This window comes from Glycine soja, chromosome 6 (genome assembly GCF_004193775.1).
Source record: "Glycine soja cultivar W05 chromosome 6, ASM419377v2, whole genome shotgun sequence".
NCBI classification, from domain to species: domain Eukaryota; kingdom Viridiplantae; phylum Streptophyta; class Magnoliopsida; order Fabales; family Fabaceae; genus Glycine; species Glycine soja.
The window spans coordinates 44,666,113-44,683,487 of NC_041007.1; the positions used below are offsets into that span (position 1 = coordinate 44,666,113).

Here is a 17,375-nt window from a genome sequence, read left to right on the forward strand (position 1 = left end):
CAAAAGTCTTTTTTTTATATTAAGCTAAATATAGGTTTGATTTGTAATTGAAATAATTGTGACACACCTTTTAATACATATTGAATAGATAAAACAAAAACAAAGATCATGATACTTTGTCAAAAGTATTTTTACCTCAAAAGTTATTTTTCATCATATTTTTAAATTACTACTAAAAATGTAACCTTATATGACACACATAATAAGATGGTTATATGAGATCCTAAAATATGACGCCATAACACCTGATTTCAAATTGAGTTGGTTGTATAAAATGCATTTGTTTCTTTATCCCACAATTGCTTGTTGCACCTGATTCCAAATATAAAATTAGCCTCTCTCTATATGTAATTTTACATTCTACATTAACTTTTTGAAAAGTTAAAAAGTGCATTGAATAAAATTTTAAGGCTTTGTAAGCAACTGCCTTATGAATATCCTTCGTTTTACCGAAGAGAAGAACAGTTAGAAGATGCCACAGTTTAATCTACGTGGCGAGTTACCATACGTGGATGAGATTGTGCGGCGAAGCATAGCAAATAGCAATGTTTCCAAGTTCCACACATAACACACAACAATGGCTCTGTTGTGGCCAATTCAGAACCTCTCAGCAGTAATCTCCACCAGCGGCAATGCCACCACCGCCACGTCCTGGCCGCCGAGAGGGCGGCACTGGGCGGTTCACGCGGCGGCGTCCGACGCCACCACCGCCGCCGCGTCGGTGCAAATGGGTGAGTACGAAGAAGGGAAGCTGGAGCGACCCAAGTGGGTTGGGGAGACCCCTCTTTCACGTCTCGTTCAAGCTCTCATCTCCTTCAAGCCCTTGTTCTCTGTCCTCAAGCTTGGTTCTAGAAGGGCTTTGATAAGGTTCCTACCCTTCCTCACTTTACTTATTCATTGGTAACTTTTCCTTGTAAACTAGAAACGTATTTCCTCCGTCCCAAAAGTAATATTTTTACTAAACTAACCTTATTAAATAGATGAATGAGAGTACTATTAATATTAGGTTCAAAAATTAAAGTAATATTTATTAGAGATGTTTGTGAAAAAAAATAATTAATGTTATATTAAAAAATCTAATATGATACTTATTTTGGGAGAGAAGCAGGATATATCATTAGGGTCTACCTTTTATGAGATTTACCCACTACGGTCAGCCTAGTGGTGTGAGGGTTTGGAGTAAAATACATGAGATCATAAGTTTAAACTTCAGTGCGATCATTGTTCATAATGCATGAGATTTTATGTTTATTTTTACACACTTGATAACTTTTTATCACAATTATTAATCAAACTATTGAATCATATAATTTAGTAATCATGTCATTTGGGCGAAGTATCCACCCCAATTTTGTTAGAAGATTTGATTGATCACCTCTAAACTTAAGGGGTCCAATCCCGGTTCCACTCAGATAACTACTTGTTGGTACTATTGAATCATATGATATGATATAATGTTAATCATTAATTTATTATGTATATCAAATTTTAAATGATTTAAACATTGGTAGGTATGTAATATAGTAATGGAATATTTAGCTATATCTTACATCTGATTTCCACTTCTTTTTTATAAAAAAAAACTTATTTACCCTTTCTGTAAATCACTCATTGCTCTATTTTAATTTCCTCTTCTCATTTTTTATTTAGTCTCTCACTTAATTATTTTTTAACTGTTATAAACCACTCATAAGTTCCCACATCTTTCTTATTTGTCAAATGCCCACACAAAGTCTTTTTTCCACTAATAGTAGTAAACAGGTGCAATGAGTGTCAATTCGTTATTATATTGGATGAAATTTTTGTTGACTTCATTATTTTATAAGAATTTATATCTAATTTTTTGTAAAAATCAATTGATAGTTTTTATTTGCTAGTAGCAAGTCTTAGACATTTACTCCAGGAGTAAGTCTTGGATACTTCACCTTAATAACTATTTATAGAATACTAATATAACAAATCTAGTAGTTAGATTATGTGATATTATGGTGATCATCCATACGAAATGTTAGATAAATTAAACGTCAATAGACATCCCATTTACTTGTTACTACCTTATGACCTTGAGGTCAGGGTTTGAATTTTGGAAACAGCCTTTTGTTTATAGAGTAAGGCTGTGTACATCTACCAATTTGAGACCCACGAGGTGTGAGTCGTGTACACTGTGCTGCCATTCGTATAATTGTTGTATTTTTTCGGTTCTTGACATTTCAAATTGGCTAGATCACTAGTTTGATGCATGGAGACAACTCCTAGTAGGAAAAGATTCTTATTGTTGTTGTTGTTGTTGTGTTACATTGAACTAATGTTTGATTGCATGCTGATGAAATGAAGTTGTGTCCAGCATGTCTTTATTGGAAAGTGAATGTGGCTTTTTTGATGTGAATGCACAGTACAGCTGAGAAGAACAACATACCTTGGAGGCAAATGGCGAAAGAGATTTTAGAGTCAGAAGTTTATAGGGAGCTGGACAACATTCAAAACCAGTCTTTAGTGTACCCTGATTGTAATTTTCTGACTTTTTTGTTTTTACTTTTTGTGTTACCCTTTCTACTCATTGTTGTCTTTACACATGCATGTTATTATAAATAATGGGGTGACTGTTTAATTCACTTCACAGATTATTTGAATCCATTCCATGCTTATGATGAGGGCAATCTTACATGGCTGGTATGTGGTAACTCGTAACTCTGAATTTTCCCATAAGTCAATGGAGGGTTTAATTTGGCCACTCCCTTCTTTGACAAAAAGATAACTTATAGCATGTTCCTGTTAGGCAGGTGAATTGGTTGTGTTTGTTTCTTCCAGCACTTCCTTTTATGTTACATAATACATACAGTATGTGCAGTTTTAATAAGTTCAACTTTATTGAAGCCATGATGCTATTTTTCATCCACTGAAAAATAGACATAGCAGAAACACTATAAAAGTTTTGATTCTATTTTAGACGAGTTGTGTCAAAACTCAAAAGTTCCATCTTGTTGTAAATATGCAATTGTGCCTTCTGACGTGGTATCCATCCATAGCTGAGAAATGTTTGTTGAAACATTTTCTTTTGGCTAGAACTATTGCACCTTAATAACATGCTTTGGTTAAAGAATGCGTCTGTTTTGTAGGTTATCATATATGATCAACTTTAGTGGCTTGCTTGTGAACATAAGTATCTGGTTCTTGCACTCTATTGACAAAATTATGAGATTTTCCCATGTATTATGTGATTTTTTGTTATTTAGCAATTGTTTAAGTCCTAGGTGTCTCCTGGACTTGCTCTTTTGTTAAGTAACACGTGGATGGAAATCTATTAGTAATTATTTTTTTTTGTCAAACTGAAAAAAAAAACAATTATTATAAAATCTGGATTCAATTATTATAGGCAGCAGCAGAAGCAGAGGCTGCTACAATGTCAATAGCTAGACGAGCAGTTCCAGATGCTTCTTCAACACAGGAAGCAATTAAGATACTGCGCGGCAATTGGCTTCGTGCAATTGAACAACACCATATACAGTATTCGGAATCATTTGTGATCAATGACATTCTAGATATTGGATGCTCTATTGGTATAAGCACAAGATATCTTGCGGACAAGTACCCCACAGCCAAAGTCACCGTGAGTTTTTAATGGATGAATGAATTTGCTTTCTGAATTCTATATAATGCTAGAGATTGGAGAGTCAACATAACAAAATTATTCTTGGCCAACTTGAATTTTCCAAGAATAAAAGAAGCCTTATACTTGGTATGGATGTGTTTTGTGAATTGTGATTGACATGTTTGTTCCAGGGGCTAGATCTGTCACCATATTTTCTAGCTGTGGCTCAGAATAAGGAAAAGAGTGCACCACCTAGAAAATTTCCTATAAGATGGATACATGCAAATGGGGAAAACACAGGCCTGCCTTCTAAATCATTCAACCTTGTTTCTATTGCTTTTGTGGTATGCCTTTTCTTTTCCTGTTTAATCCTCCTTTAAAATTTCACCATCAAGGGTTGGGTCTAGTAGTGAACAACAGTTCAAATCCTCAATGGGAGAAGTACTACAACTTAGTGTCTGACCATACCTCAAGTAGGGTATATGCCTGTCATAAACCTTCCAAAATATTTTGTTTTTCTATATATATATATATATTATGTCAATCTACTCAACAGAAACTCAGCATAAAGAGGTCCCTCTATGCTGTTGAGAACAAAATTTTTGTGATATATGATATGATTACTATAATCAAAGGCCTGATAGGCATATGGATTTTTGAAGATTCATATAATTGAAACACTGAATTTTATCCAGAAACTAATATTTTTCAATGTTCTTGTATTAAATACATTGTGGATTTCCCAATTTCATATTACTACACAGTTCTGTAATCTTTTCATGATGAGCATAGCTTTATGCAAACATGTATTTTGTTTCTCTAGTGAGAGTCTTTGGATTTATAGCTACATTTCAGGAAAGGTGTCATACAATTGAAATAGCGAACTATAGTTTATAGGTGCTACTTCTCTTGCAATTCACAAGTCCTATCCAACATCTTTTGAATGTGTTCTCCATGACAATTAATAGAAGCACAGATAGATCGCTCTAACTATATTTTTTACAAGATATTAGTGGATTTTAATGTCTGGAATCCCTGACTTTCTGCAGTTTCATGAATGTCCTACTAGAGTTATAGTGAATATAGTGAGGGAAGCATTCCGTCTCCTTCGGCCTGGAGGCACACTAGCTTTGATAGATTCTTCGGTATATAACCATTACAATTTTTCCTTTTTTACTTTTCTGGTTTCATGCTCTTATCACAAATGCTCATATTATTGTTGCTGTCTTCTGCAGATGAAGTCAAAGGTCGTTCAGGTATTGCATTGTCCTTGTCCTGCTTTCCTGCTTTATTTTTTTTATTACCAATACATAAAAATTTTGTAGGCTACAATACGGTTTTGATACCTCATCTTAATTTTTGGTATCAATTTGGTCTCTTAAACTTTAAAAATTTCACTTTAACCCCTTGTAATTTATTTATGTTAGACCAAATTGGTTCTTTTTTATTCCAATTTTTTTCACTAACGGTATTAATTTTGGCTGACATGGCATCTCTCACAGTTTATCATGTGTCACCAAGTAGATCAATTTTTTGTGATAAGTTGACTAAACTAACTTGGTCTAATAGTGATGCTTTAAGAGACCGAAGTTTAATTTAAGAGATCATCAAACTGAAACCAAAAAAAAAAAAAAAGATGAGTTACTATCTTAGTCTATTTTCTATGGCCTTTTTCTTTAATTGTGCTAAACCTGTGATTATTAAGAAGTAAAATATGTGTATACCTAAGGGGACTGCTTGATCTTGGGATTTAATTCTAGGTTAATTTTCTTGGAAATTTTCATCATCTATCACACATCATCAACTTAATAGTACATGTACGTACATTGTTGTCCAAATAGGAACATCAATCAAACTTATTTTCTTTTTTGTTGTCTTGTAGGAATTATCTCCTGTCCTGTTTACATTGTATAAGTGCACTGAACCCTTCATTGATGAGTTTTACTTGACTGATATGGATGAAACACTGAGGGAAGCTGGTTTTGTGAACATAACATCAATTCTTACGAGTCCCAGACACGCTACAATTACAGCAACAGTGCCTCAATGAAACATTATCTTGAGATTTTGTATTTTATTTTTTATTTTTCTTCGTACGTAAACATCTTCTTGGGTTTGGCATCAAGCTAGTTAGCCCTTGGTAGATGCATGTCCAATTGAATAGCGTGGTCCAAAATCGATTAAATTATGTATCCATGGTACACGAGCTGTTATTATTATGTATTGGTTTTCTATTAGGGTGATGCTAGGTGTACCAGCACTATTGTTTGTGTATTCAGCATTTTTTGTTAATTCCAAAATTATCCCATGCTAAAAATACATGAGTTTGTAGTTGATCCGTATGGTTTGTACAGATGAACTTGATCCGTAAATATAATTTAAACATACGAATTAAGTTGATCTGTATGACTCATACGGATAATTTAAGGTAAGAACATTTTCGTTCATTCTCTTAAAAATGTTGGATGCATCAACAATAATGTTAGATGCAGTTAGCATCACTCTTTCTGCAAGAGTATACTAAGATCTGACCCAACATTAAGAGCCTTTTTGGTTTGAAGAGACAGAGAGTAAAAAAATGAAAAAATGAATAATAAAATAATTTAAGACTCACTTTTACACTATATTCTAATTCAAAATTTTATTTTTTTTCTCTTTTTATTTCCTTTATCAAACGAATCCTAAATTTCCTTTGAACGTGAGCATGATTATCCATTCCCAAAGATGTACTTTTGTCCCTTTCTTGAAGCACCGATCAATTGCTGTCGTGTCTTACTTATTTGGGTTTTGCTAACCTCATGTGCTTTGTTTGCTTGTGCCCTTTTAATAGTAAACGTTGAAGGAAAGGGTAGCATAGACAATAGTTGTGTCTCGAATATGGGAATTAAACTGATGATAAAGGCATTATTCCCGGCCTCAAAGAAGTTTTTTTTACATTAGAAACACATAGACAACTAAAATGAAATGAAAAATGATGCTTGTTTTCCCACAAAAGTGTAATGGTTGAAAATGTTATCGGGAAATTTGTGAAGAGTATTCTATTAACTATCTCAAAGGTGCCATATATAATTTTATGAAAACAATACGCTATATAATGATAATATAAGAAAATTTTATTATCATCTCATTATAATTTATTATACAAAGTAAATTTGTTGATTTCTTACACTAATTACTTTAAAAGTTATACTAATTTTTGTTGATAACAGAACACACATATGAAAATACAGTTTTATTTTTCAAAGATTGGGCAAATGCTGTGACACCTTCTACTTTCGACATATATATAAATAAATAAAATATATAAAAATATATTGGTAAACAAAATTATATGAGTAAAAGGTTTACAACATAATTGTATAATTCACAGCTCACAACATAATTATTGTCACATAAGTGTTAAACACACACACTTTTTCACAACCAAATATGATGCTTACAATTTAAGATCTCGTTTCATAATCCCAAAATGGTGTATCATTGCACCTCATGTTTATTTATGCATCTTCATAACATTCATAATGATATTCATAAGGTACAACATCCACATATACATCAAATCTAATCATAATATTCTCAAACTCCAACACTTCAATAATTTTTGGAATCATACTATAACAACACTACAATATTATTTACATAAAATATTAATATAAATAAATATATAGCTAAATCTATATATATAAAACCAGCAGCATACATCATATTGGATCATGAATTTCAAAGTAAGCTTTAAATGTATCAATTCTAAATAATTATATGAACACTTTTCCATATATATAAGTATACATGAATTTATATATATTATCTAAGAATACAACACACAATACAACACAAGTCTACTAGAAATCTTTGGCCAACTTCAAATATAATATTAATTTTAAACAATAAAAATATAAAAAGCATGAAAAGGAGAAAATACAAAATCAATATTTCACTCCCTTTTATGCTAAATTTCTCATTACTTAATTTCATCAATTCACGCTAATTAGAAAAATGTTCAATTTATAAGATTCACATTCAATACAAGAACACATCAATTTCACATCAATTGGTTCGTCAAATATATATAATTCACAATTATGATTATAAGGATAGAATAAAAAATGACGAAAACACCCCAAAATCCATTCCAATTGATACTCTAAGGATCTCTACACATGTTCTCACTAATTCTCAATTGTGAATAACTCATCCCTTATCTCGATGTAATCGCTCAAGCATTCTCTATTATCAATTGTGACATTTCTGGTGCTCTCTAGAGCTCCTCCTCTGGTTGCTCTGTTAGGGTTCCCAAACATTAGAGAGAAGAAGAAGGGATTGAAGTCTTTATTCCACGGTCTTTGTGTGATTCTGTTTTCTCCCTTCACAGATATTAGTTCGCAAAACCCAACGGTGAAAACGTGCGAAATTAAATCTCAAAACACATATCAAAATTTCCCGACAATCCAACGGTTATCGAATCCAGGATCATAATTTTACTGAGACAGCTCTGAGTTTCTACGAAAAAGAAAAAAATTGCAATAAAAAGGGCTTTTATCTCAGCTCCAACATCTTTTCAAAATTCCCAATGATTAGAATGGTGAGAATTGATTCAAACCTGATGCTTAAATTTTACGACGATCCAACGGTGAATGAGTCCGAGATCGTTGTTTTTCTGAGACAGGTTTTGTGGTCTGCCAGAAAAGAGAGAATTTCGGGAGGAGAAGAAAGAAAAACGAAATTGAGAGAAAGAAAAAACTGATCTAACACATTATATTTATTTATAGCTAGGGTACTTATCACTAGTTATTTACTTTATTTTTTCTTTATTTATTATTTTATAAAAATAAACTGTATTTTATTCTCTATCAAACGAATAAATAAAATATCATTTTTATTTTCTCTTAAATTATTATTTTAATTAAAAAAATTATATCTTCTTATTTATTTAATTATAAAAAATTCATCATTTTCTAAAATTCTATTTATTTATAATTTACAATTCTTTTTAAGTTAGCTTATGAAAAATAGAATGTTACAAATACTATGATGTGGAGTACTTCCAACATGGGAATTAAGGTAAGAGGTAAAAAAAAAACAGAAATAAAAAAAGTAAAAAAATTATACAACAGAAAAAGTGAAAAAAAAATGTAAAAGAGAAATTATAAAAAAAATAGAAGCAGAAATTGCAATTATGTAAATGCATAAATATCATTATTATTAGAATTAGAACCTCCAACTATATCTATTGCCAATGATCCAGTGAAAACTAAATTCCATTCTCCATAGAATGTTTTAAAGCTTCAATTGTAGGACAACTTTTCTTAAAGTGTTTACGATTTCTTTCTTATATTTTTAGTCAAATTTTAAGCTAGTGGAGCTGCACACTAACTATTTAGTGCTATTTAGTGTGTGTTTGGATTATAATTAGAAAAGTTGAATTAAGTTGAACTTAACTTTCTAAATTGAAGTTGAGTGAAAAGTAAGTTCAATATAACTTGTTTGGATATTAATAATGAAAATTGCGTTTAAATCTGTAATGACTAAAATGCATACGAATTTGATTTAATTTATTATTTTAAGTATATTTACATTATTATTAATAATAATAAAAATTGGTGTTAAAATAATGCATTTAAATTAAAAATGTTAAAATATTTAAATAAAAAATTATTTTATCAACCAAGATATAAAATAATTTGAGTTTTCAATGCTGGTAGATAAAAAGGATAATAAAAGTTGAATAAATTTAATTTTTTGTAAACAAAAGCAAAATCCATGAGCATTAACACAAAAGTAACTCACCTTTCAATTCAACAAACGTTCCTCCCATACATGTATCCAATTAAACGTGAAAGAAGATTGTCAAACATGTTGATTCAGTGTTGAAGAATGTTCTTGCAAATGTGTAAACAATAAAACAAACACACTCTCAATCACAGAGAAAATAATTTCTGTTTCTTTTTTTTTTTTTACTAGAGGGTAACTATTTCTATTTTGAAAATCACGTATTGTGGCAACTTCTAGACAACTCATAGATACTCACAAGTCATACCCTTTCCACTAAACTCCACGCATTATAGATATCATTAACGATAACTCGACCAACCGATAACCGATTAGAACCTTACATTTTCGTCTCACAATTATCTAAATATAAAATAAGAATATTTAAATGAAATTTGGAATAAAAGAAGAACAAGAAAGTGTATTATCAGTTAGTTTATCACGTAGAACATCATAGGAATAATGAAGACTGAAGAGTACACGTGTGCAAGGTAGGGTCATCAAGAGCTGAATCTTTAGTGTGTACGTTTCCTTCTTATTCTGTTCCTCCTCGTACACTTTTCTCCGCACAAGTCACAATTCCTTCCAAGTTTTATCAAACTGTTCCCAATCTTTTCGTGTTCGAATCTTCTTCATCTTTTTTTGTCCCTTCGAAAAGCTAAGGAATTGGTGAATTGGTGTATGACATGAAGCCTTCTGCAAGGAGTTCATAGATTTTCTCTTCTTAGAGTAAGTATTCTCTGATGACCCTTTTCATGATCCAACGTGCTACTGTGTTCCGACTTCATATTCCAAATGGGTTTTTGTTTTCTGATCAAAAGCTCTTTCCATTGTTAACATATTGGCTAGTTGTTATTATCGTGTTATACCCGTTTACTTCTTTTTTCTTTTTGATTTTTCTTTTGATGCGTTTAATTTAATTTGGTGTGTGCGTGTCTTTGTGTTTTTAATTTTATTGTAGCTGTGTCTGAGGCAAACTTATTCTCTTGCCTTGCTTCAATGATTGTCCATGGTAATTTTGATCAATGAAAGTTGAAGTTCACTTTTTTTTTTTTTTGAGTTTATCTGGGGAAAAGAGGCCACTAGGGTTAGAAGCTGTATACTCCCTTGGTTCTCTTTTATAAGCAAAAAAAAACTTAACTACTTTTTTAGTTGTAATGTTTTGTTCTCAAATATAAGCAAAACTTAACTACTTTTGCCTTATTTAATGAATTTAATGAGATTATGATCAAAATACCTTTCATTTAATAGGGGGGTCTGCTTAATATCAAGTTCAATTGAAGGGTAGTTTAGGAAAAAAGTTTGTTTTTTAATTGGGAATGACACAATTTAATGAAGTAAACTAACTTTCTTAATATGTGTGGAATCCTTTTTTCTTTTCCTTATAAAAGAGAATGGAGAGAGTATTATTTAGGACATTGAAGTCAGGGTTATGTGTGGTGAATTACTTGAAGGTTTTGGTATGTTTTAGAAGATAAAGTTCTAGGCTGGTGCTGGTCCCGTTGCTGGTAGGTTACTTACCAGGTTGGACTTTGATTCGGAATTATTAGATAAGGACATGTCACATGTGTGAATGGTTTTTCATGATTGCTTGGGATTTTGTATGGATGCTTATTAAATGTAATTGTGTTATAGGCTGAAATGGAATTTATCTGCATCCATTTTACATATATATGTTTTTATGATGAGCGATGACTCATCATGATCAATTTAGTCTCTCTGTTGAATGCATTTTTTTTTTGCTTCATTGCAGATAATCAATTAGAACCACCTTGAAGTTGAGACAAGAGTAATTGCAGCCTTATTTTAATTAGACAATATCAGGACAAATCACTATTCAAGAGATATTATGATCACTATGGATGTAAAAGGTATAAGATGGGTTGGAAATATGTACCAGAAATTTGAGAATATGTTCCTGGAGGCAGAAGACGTGATGTACGAGGTATGCCTTTTTGCCACTTAACCTTATCCTATATCATATAAGCATTGATTTAGGTTTATTAAGAAAGATGACTCTAATTACCGTAGTACACTGTACACATGCCATTCCTTGTTATACATGTCACTGATTGAATACCTAAAACTTTTATGTTTCGCTTTCTCCATTGCTACAAGTAGAGTTGCATCTTCTTCATTTCTATTTTCTGTCTTATATGTCCCTACTATTCTGCCTGTTATTATTGTTGCAACTTACTAGCAACGTAGTGTAGTCAAAGGCATATGGAAAGTGCTGGAAGCGGTCAGTGCCTCTTGCTGTTGAAGCACTTCCCTTTTGTGAGGCATGATGTGTGCATTTCCACAGTTCTAGTTTGTAAAATAGTCAGAATACTAAAAGGGATTGAATGATCAGAATGCTAAGAGAAAAACTACACATAGGATTTTGTAAATTGAAAATATGTTCTGTTTTTACTGTGATTGAATGTCATGACTGATATATATGCAAAATATGTTCTGTTTTTTGGGTATAATGTGCACTTTTTGGCACCTATTGCCTCAATGCATTAAAATACCCTATCAGTTTGTGGGTGCCTTTCTCCTTTGACTTTCTTCATTTTTACTTAAAGTGTTTGAATGCAACCGTTATCTTATATTTTCTTGTCATGTATGATAATCTTTCTGAAAGCCTTTCTGTGTATGATCATAATTTTTTAACGGTAATAGGTTAAACTGTTCATGAGACTGATAGTTCCCTACCCTGCTATTAATTGACCTTCTTTCCAGCCACAATATTTCTTATATCTGTTTGTTCTTTGGCTATAGGATACAGTTAAATACATAGAGAATCAGATGCAGACTGTTGGGGAAAGTGTTAAAAAGTTATATTCAGAAATTGTGGGAGATTTACTTCCCCCAGGTGAAAAGGTAAGCATTGAATTGCCTATTGATAAATGTGCGGATGCTGGGCTCTATAAGAAGCCATTCCATGTTTATAAGGAAAGACATGTAAAAGCTGATACCAAGCAAACAACTGAGGATTCAAGGATTGTTCTTGGTGTTGATAATGTTGCCAGACTTGCTTCTTCCACATTATCTTTGAGAAATTCTGTCAAAGAAAGCAATTTTAGTTCACCTTCAAGACAGTATGTTAGAAGAATGGATGTTATATCAAACCTTGGTATTGATGAAAATCCAGTAAATAAAAAAATGGCTGTGACCAATATAATCAATGAAACCACTTTGGCAGAAACAGTTGCATGCCGGACATCACAATCTTGTGAGATCTCAAATGAAAATGAAAATCAGAACCATGGAGTTACTGTTTCAAAGCCAGCCTCAGCAAAAGTGGCAAGGCTTGCCTCTGACACAGATTGTTCAAATGAAATTGAAGATGCTAGTACCAAACAATTCCCCAATGTTCCGCAACTAGTTAAAGCAGCTGAAGAGAAACCCATTGATAAAAGTTCTTCCTCCTGTGTCCCATTTGGAGAGCCAGTTGGTGAGTATTTCAGTGTCTCTTTCTTGTAGTTCAAAATTTTCGTCAATGTTTTGGTTGATCACTTTTTGATTTCTGATAGGTTTTTTCAGTAAGTGTATAGTTTCTCTGGTAGGTTTCTCTATGGATATAAAAGTAGAGTCCAATGATTATATTTATAATGTAGTGTTTTATCTCAGCTAGGTAGTAGATATAAATTCGATCATAAGTAGTTACTGAATTTAGATATTGACTCATATGACTCTGAAGCATTTACTCTGTTAGTATTAACTATTAATATACATTATTCAGAACTCAGAAGTACTAACTGGTTTCAGCCCATGGACCTATTTTGGTGGAACTTGAATATCGAGAAAGTGTATCATGGTGCTGTTTGTTTTTTAGCTAATATTGCATGAAAAATGAATAATCCTGAGACGTCCACATTTGGCTGTATTTGAAAGGTCCAAACAATAATTCTGTTGAAAGAGAAGGTTTTTCATCTTTAAGTTTAAGATCTACTCTCTGATCTATAGTATCCGATGAAAAATGTACAACTGGCATGCTTTGCATATTGCTTTGTGTTACTCTTTTTAAATAGCTATATTTCATTTTTTTCATTCACAGGTGAAGCCCTAGTTATTGGAAAGGGATTAGGACTGATAGTTGTGTTACTTAGAAACCATAGAAAATTGAATGTTTGTTGTAACAATAGTTTGTTCTAACAATGTTAACTGTGTCTTTTGGAATGGAAGGGGTAGCAGTTCATTCAGCTTTCCCCTCTGAAATTAGGAAGTAGCCATGCAGATTATAATTTTGCATTAGGTTGTGGGAATTGAATGTGTGTTTTACCACCTTTCTTTAACATCAAAACCAGGATCAACTTAAAAAAAATCGGTAACCATGCTCAAATTTTTGTTAGATCTTTTATGGATTTGATTCTTTGCCTTCTGTGGGCTCTAGATAGGCAACCACCACCAACTGAATAAATTTATGGTTTATGGTAGGTAATCCCTACACACTGGGACTAAAATGCTTATCACTCTCAACTCTCAACCATTCAGGCTATTGAATTCATTCATTTTTTATTGATATATATTATTTTACTAATTTTCTTTGTGAGTTTTTTTTATTGATGTATATTTTTAATATCCATATACCTTTGCATAGTGGAGAAGCCTTTGGGAACCAGGGTATGTTAGTCGTTAGTATAGTTTAGTTTAGTTTACCAATTGGTTGTGTATTCTTTCATTAAGTAGAATTTTATAACTGGACCATCTACCATTCTAGAATCCTGCCCATTTCTTTTCACATATTTTATCTGAGGATGGGATTATAGTGAAGGTTCCATGAAATTGATGTGTTATAGCATACTCTTTAATAGGCAAAAAAATGTTCAGTCTAGTCTCTACAACATATCTTAAATGGATTTTGCTCTTTCACTAAACAACCGTGTTCTCTATAGAACATGTTGAGAACTTGTATCTCATCCATGACCTGAACATTCTTTCTAACAGATAACATTATAACCTTTTTATTCCAATAAAAGATGCATTTTAATCCAGTTGGAATGCTTAATATTTTGTGGCATTTACATAGATATACCCAGAAGTCACTCTGAAACCTGTTCAAAGTAAGTTTGCATGATTATAGACAGGTTATATTCCATCTCTCAGACGTGTCAAGGCAGTGAGGCACATATAATCAGAAAAATATGTTAAGTCTTTTTGTTGCATTTTTTTTATCTGCAAATGTTAGTTGTTAATTGTTAATTTTTTGTTAGTAGGGGAATCGAAACCCGCAATCTTTCCCTCCCTCCCTTCTCCTTTTACCACCCAACCAACCAACCTTATAACTTCCTTTTTTGTTGCATATTGTTCTGATGTTATGGTAACTGAATACTTTCTATGAATTTAAGAAATTCAAATTGAGTTAAGTTACCCTAATTGATAGTTTGATACTGATTTAGAACAAGGTCATAAAACCATGCAAGAAGATCATCTGAAGCTTGAGGAAGCCTGTGTTATGGTGAATGGAGATGAAATCCAATTACCTCCCAAAGCAGGTGGTAATTTAAATACTAAAAAGGTACACACTCCCCCCCTCATTTTATTTGGTACATGTTCATATTCAACTCTAACCAAAGTATGTTTCCAATTTAAGAAAAAGGCGCGACAAACCTTTTCTTTGTCAAAGAAGTCTGCCAGAAAGCAAGAGTATAAGGAGCTTGCAGCATGGCATATGAACAGTGAAAAAGTAAAGGGAGATTGCATGGAGAATTTAGATCCAACTTTACCACAAGATAATAAAAAATTACTGCTTCCTAGTATGTCTGAACCTGAATGGGAGCTTCTCTAATTCTAAATGCCAGGATGATTAAGTTGTGTTCATACAAAGTCAATCCTACAAGTTTGGATTCACTCATAAGTCCATGTGTGGAGATTAAGATGCCCTACTGGAAATTTAAGATGCTGAAATGATATAAATTCATACTATATTTCTGCTATATTTATAGTTCTTTCCTAGCATCTAAACTCTCCTACACAACCTTTTTCTTTTTCCTGCTCACAGATTAGAGAAAAGGGAAGCTGTAATTAAGGCCATTGAAATGAGAATGTCTAATAGAATAAATGAAACTTCTATCTATTTTACAAATACTGAAAGTTTTTATTTACATATTCTCCACTTATTGCCTTGCCATTGTCAATGGCACGTTCTTTCTGATTGATTTCTGTTAAATGTATATTTTTGGTTCAGTTATTTTGTTAGTAACTATTTCATGATCCTAAAATGTCTCTTGAAGGGAATACAGCAAGTTGTTCCCATCAAGTCATCAACAAGTGACTTTTGGTGCCTCTTGTGATGTAAAAATATTTCATAATCCTACAATGTACCTTGAAGTTACAAGAACAAGTAGTTCCTATCATCAACGTAACTTTTGGTTCACTGGAACTTTGAGCATGTTCTTGTATCAATTAAGTTTTTCCTAAAAAAAATAGCAACTCTATCCTTAATCTTCAAATTAGGGATGAGAATAGGTTAGATCACGGACATGAAGTTATGATCTGATCCGTTTAAAGTTTGGTTTGGTCTATTTAATAAAAAAGTTATATTCAAGTTTTTTAAAAAGCTGATATAGTTAAATATGCTAGTCTCACACATATAAAAGTGTTTATTAAGCTTGATAAAACGGTATGTTTATTCATTTAAATATAATAATAAATATATATATATATATATATTATTTTCATATTTAATATCTTAATAAGTTATTAACCTTAGATCATAAATAAAATAAATATTTAAGATAAAAAATTATTATTAAAAATAAATTTATTTTTGTAACTTATTAAGTTTGTCTCATAACTTAAGAGTATTCCTTGTTGGCCTATTTAAAATTTAGCTTGTCAGCCTATTTGCATTTCTAATATAAAGAAAATAGACTTTTAAATAAATTAATAGATCAGATCATCAGACCTATAAAAAGTCTCTAATAAATTAATACACTAGACCAAATTAGACTTTAATTTTTTATAACAGGTAAGCTATATTAATGCAAATTCAGGCCTGACATTTTCATCATTATTGTCAATCAATCAAAAATTATAAAAGATACAAAGTTTAAGTAATTATTATAAAAGTTAATAAAATTATCATGATAATTTATAATTAGATAATATTGTAAGTACATAAATTATTTACTCATAAAAATTTCTTGTAGTTCTCCTCAAAAAATAAAATAAAATCTCAAGTATGGATGACATCGGTTCTTTTATGAGATTAAAGTGTACTGTGTTTAAGGAATAATATGGCTAACATTTGTAACTTTTGGTATTATTAAGAGTAGTGTGTCCTTTGCTAAAATTTTCATAGATGATTTAAGGTTTCACTGGATTAGTTTTTAATTTGATTATTGTCAATATGGAGGCAGATTTTAGGTCCAAGTTTTCGTGGGCTCAACATTGCTGAGTGAATGTGGTTGTGTTACGAAAAATCGTGTGCATAAATGTATTCCAAAAGTATATTAAATATGAAATCTTTGAGTTCTCAATTTGATTAAGTTCAAGATGCACCTTAAAGGCTTAAACTGTTTGTTATTAATTAATTTACCTTCAAACAGTTACATATGAAATTCACCTTTTCAAGTCCTGAACATTCAATTCGTTTGTTATTAGTTATTACCCTATTGAACTCTTAAAACTTACCTTGAAAAAAATTAGGCTTAAATATTTTTTATGTTTGTAATTTAACGTTTTTCTATTTTAGTTTCTATAATTTTTTTTGTTTTAGTTATTATAAGATGTGTTTTTTTTTCTTAAATTATTTTAGATAGTTCTTTAAACATTATGTAAAACATTTTACAGACGAAAAACAAAATAAACAAATTTTATAAGAATTAAAATGAAAAAAATTACAAAAATAAAAATGAAAAAATATATTAAATTATAGGGACCAAAAATATATTTAAGTCAAAAAAATATTATGTATTTATAATAAGTCTTAAGTACAATGTTGGATTTATAAATAAGGTATGATGTTTGAGTCTTGTAAATATAGAAAATATGATTAATAAAAGAGATTTTACTAAAGATGAAGAGAAAA

At 31.3% G+C, this 17,375-nt stretch overlaps 2 protein-coding genes across 3 annotated transcripts; both read left to right on the forward strand.

The window, feature by feature from the left end:
• The first annotated feature begins 549 nt into the window (after positions 1-549).
• On the forward strand, positions 550-5,899 carry LOC114417134. Of its 2 annotated transcripts, XM_028382237.1 has the most exons (8): positions 553-867; positions 2,394-2,506; positions 2,621-2,670; positions 3,374-3,607; positions 3,781-3,933; positions 4,639-4,734; positions 4,825-4,845; positions 5,472-5,899. In XM_028382237.1, exons 1-8 carry the CDS (start codon positions 578-580, stop codon positions 5,637-5,639), a joined length of 1,125 nt encoding a protein of 374 aa, XP_028238038.1. In that variant the 5' UTR covers positions 553-577; the 3' UTR covers positions 5,640-5,899. The 2 variants fall into 2 exon arrangements, with proteins under 2 accessions (XP_028238039.1, XP_028238038.1); XM_028382238.1 differs by lacking the exon at positions 3,781-3,933 and having other exon boundaries at positions 550-867.
• A 3,921-nt stretch (positions 5,900-9,820) lies between these two features.
• Positions 9,821-15,458, forward strand: LOC114417135. Its single transcript, XM_028382239.1, has 5 exons — positions 9,821-10,087; positions 11,112-11,303; positions 12,122-12,797; positions 14,743-14,861; positions 14,937-15,458. The coding sequence occupies exons 2-5, from the start codon at positions 11,208-11,210 to the stop codon at positions 15,129-15,131; spliced, it is 1,086 nt and encodes a 361-aa protein (XP_028238040.1). The 5' UTR covers positions 9,821-10,087; positions 11,112-11,207; the 3' UTR covers positions 15,132-15,458.
• Positions 15,459-17,375: the final 1,917 nt, after the last annotated feature.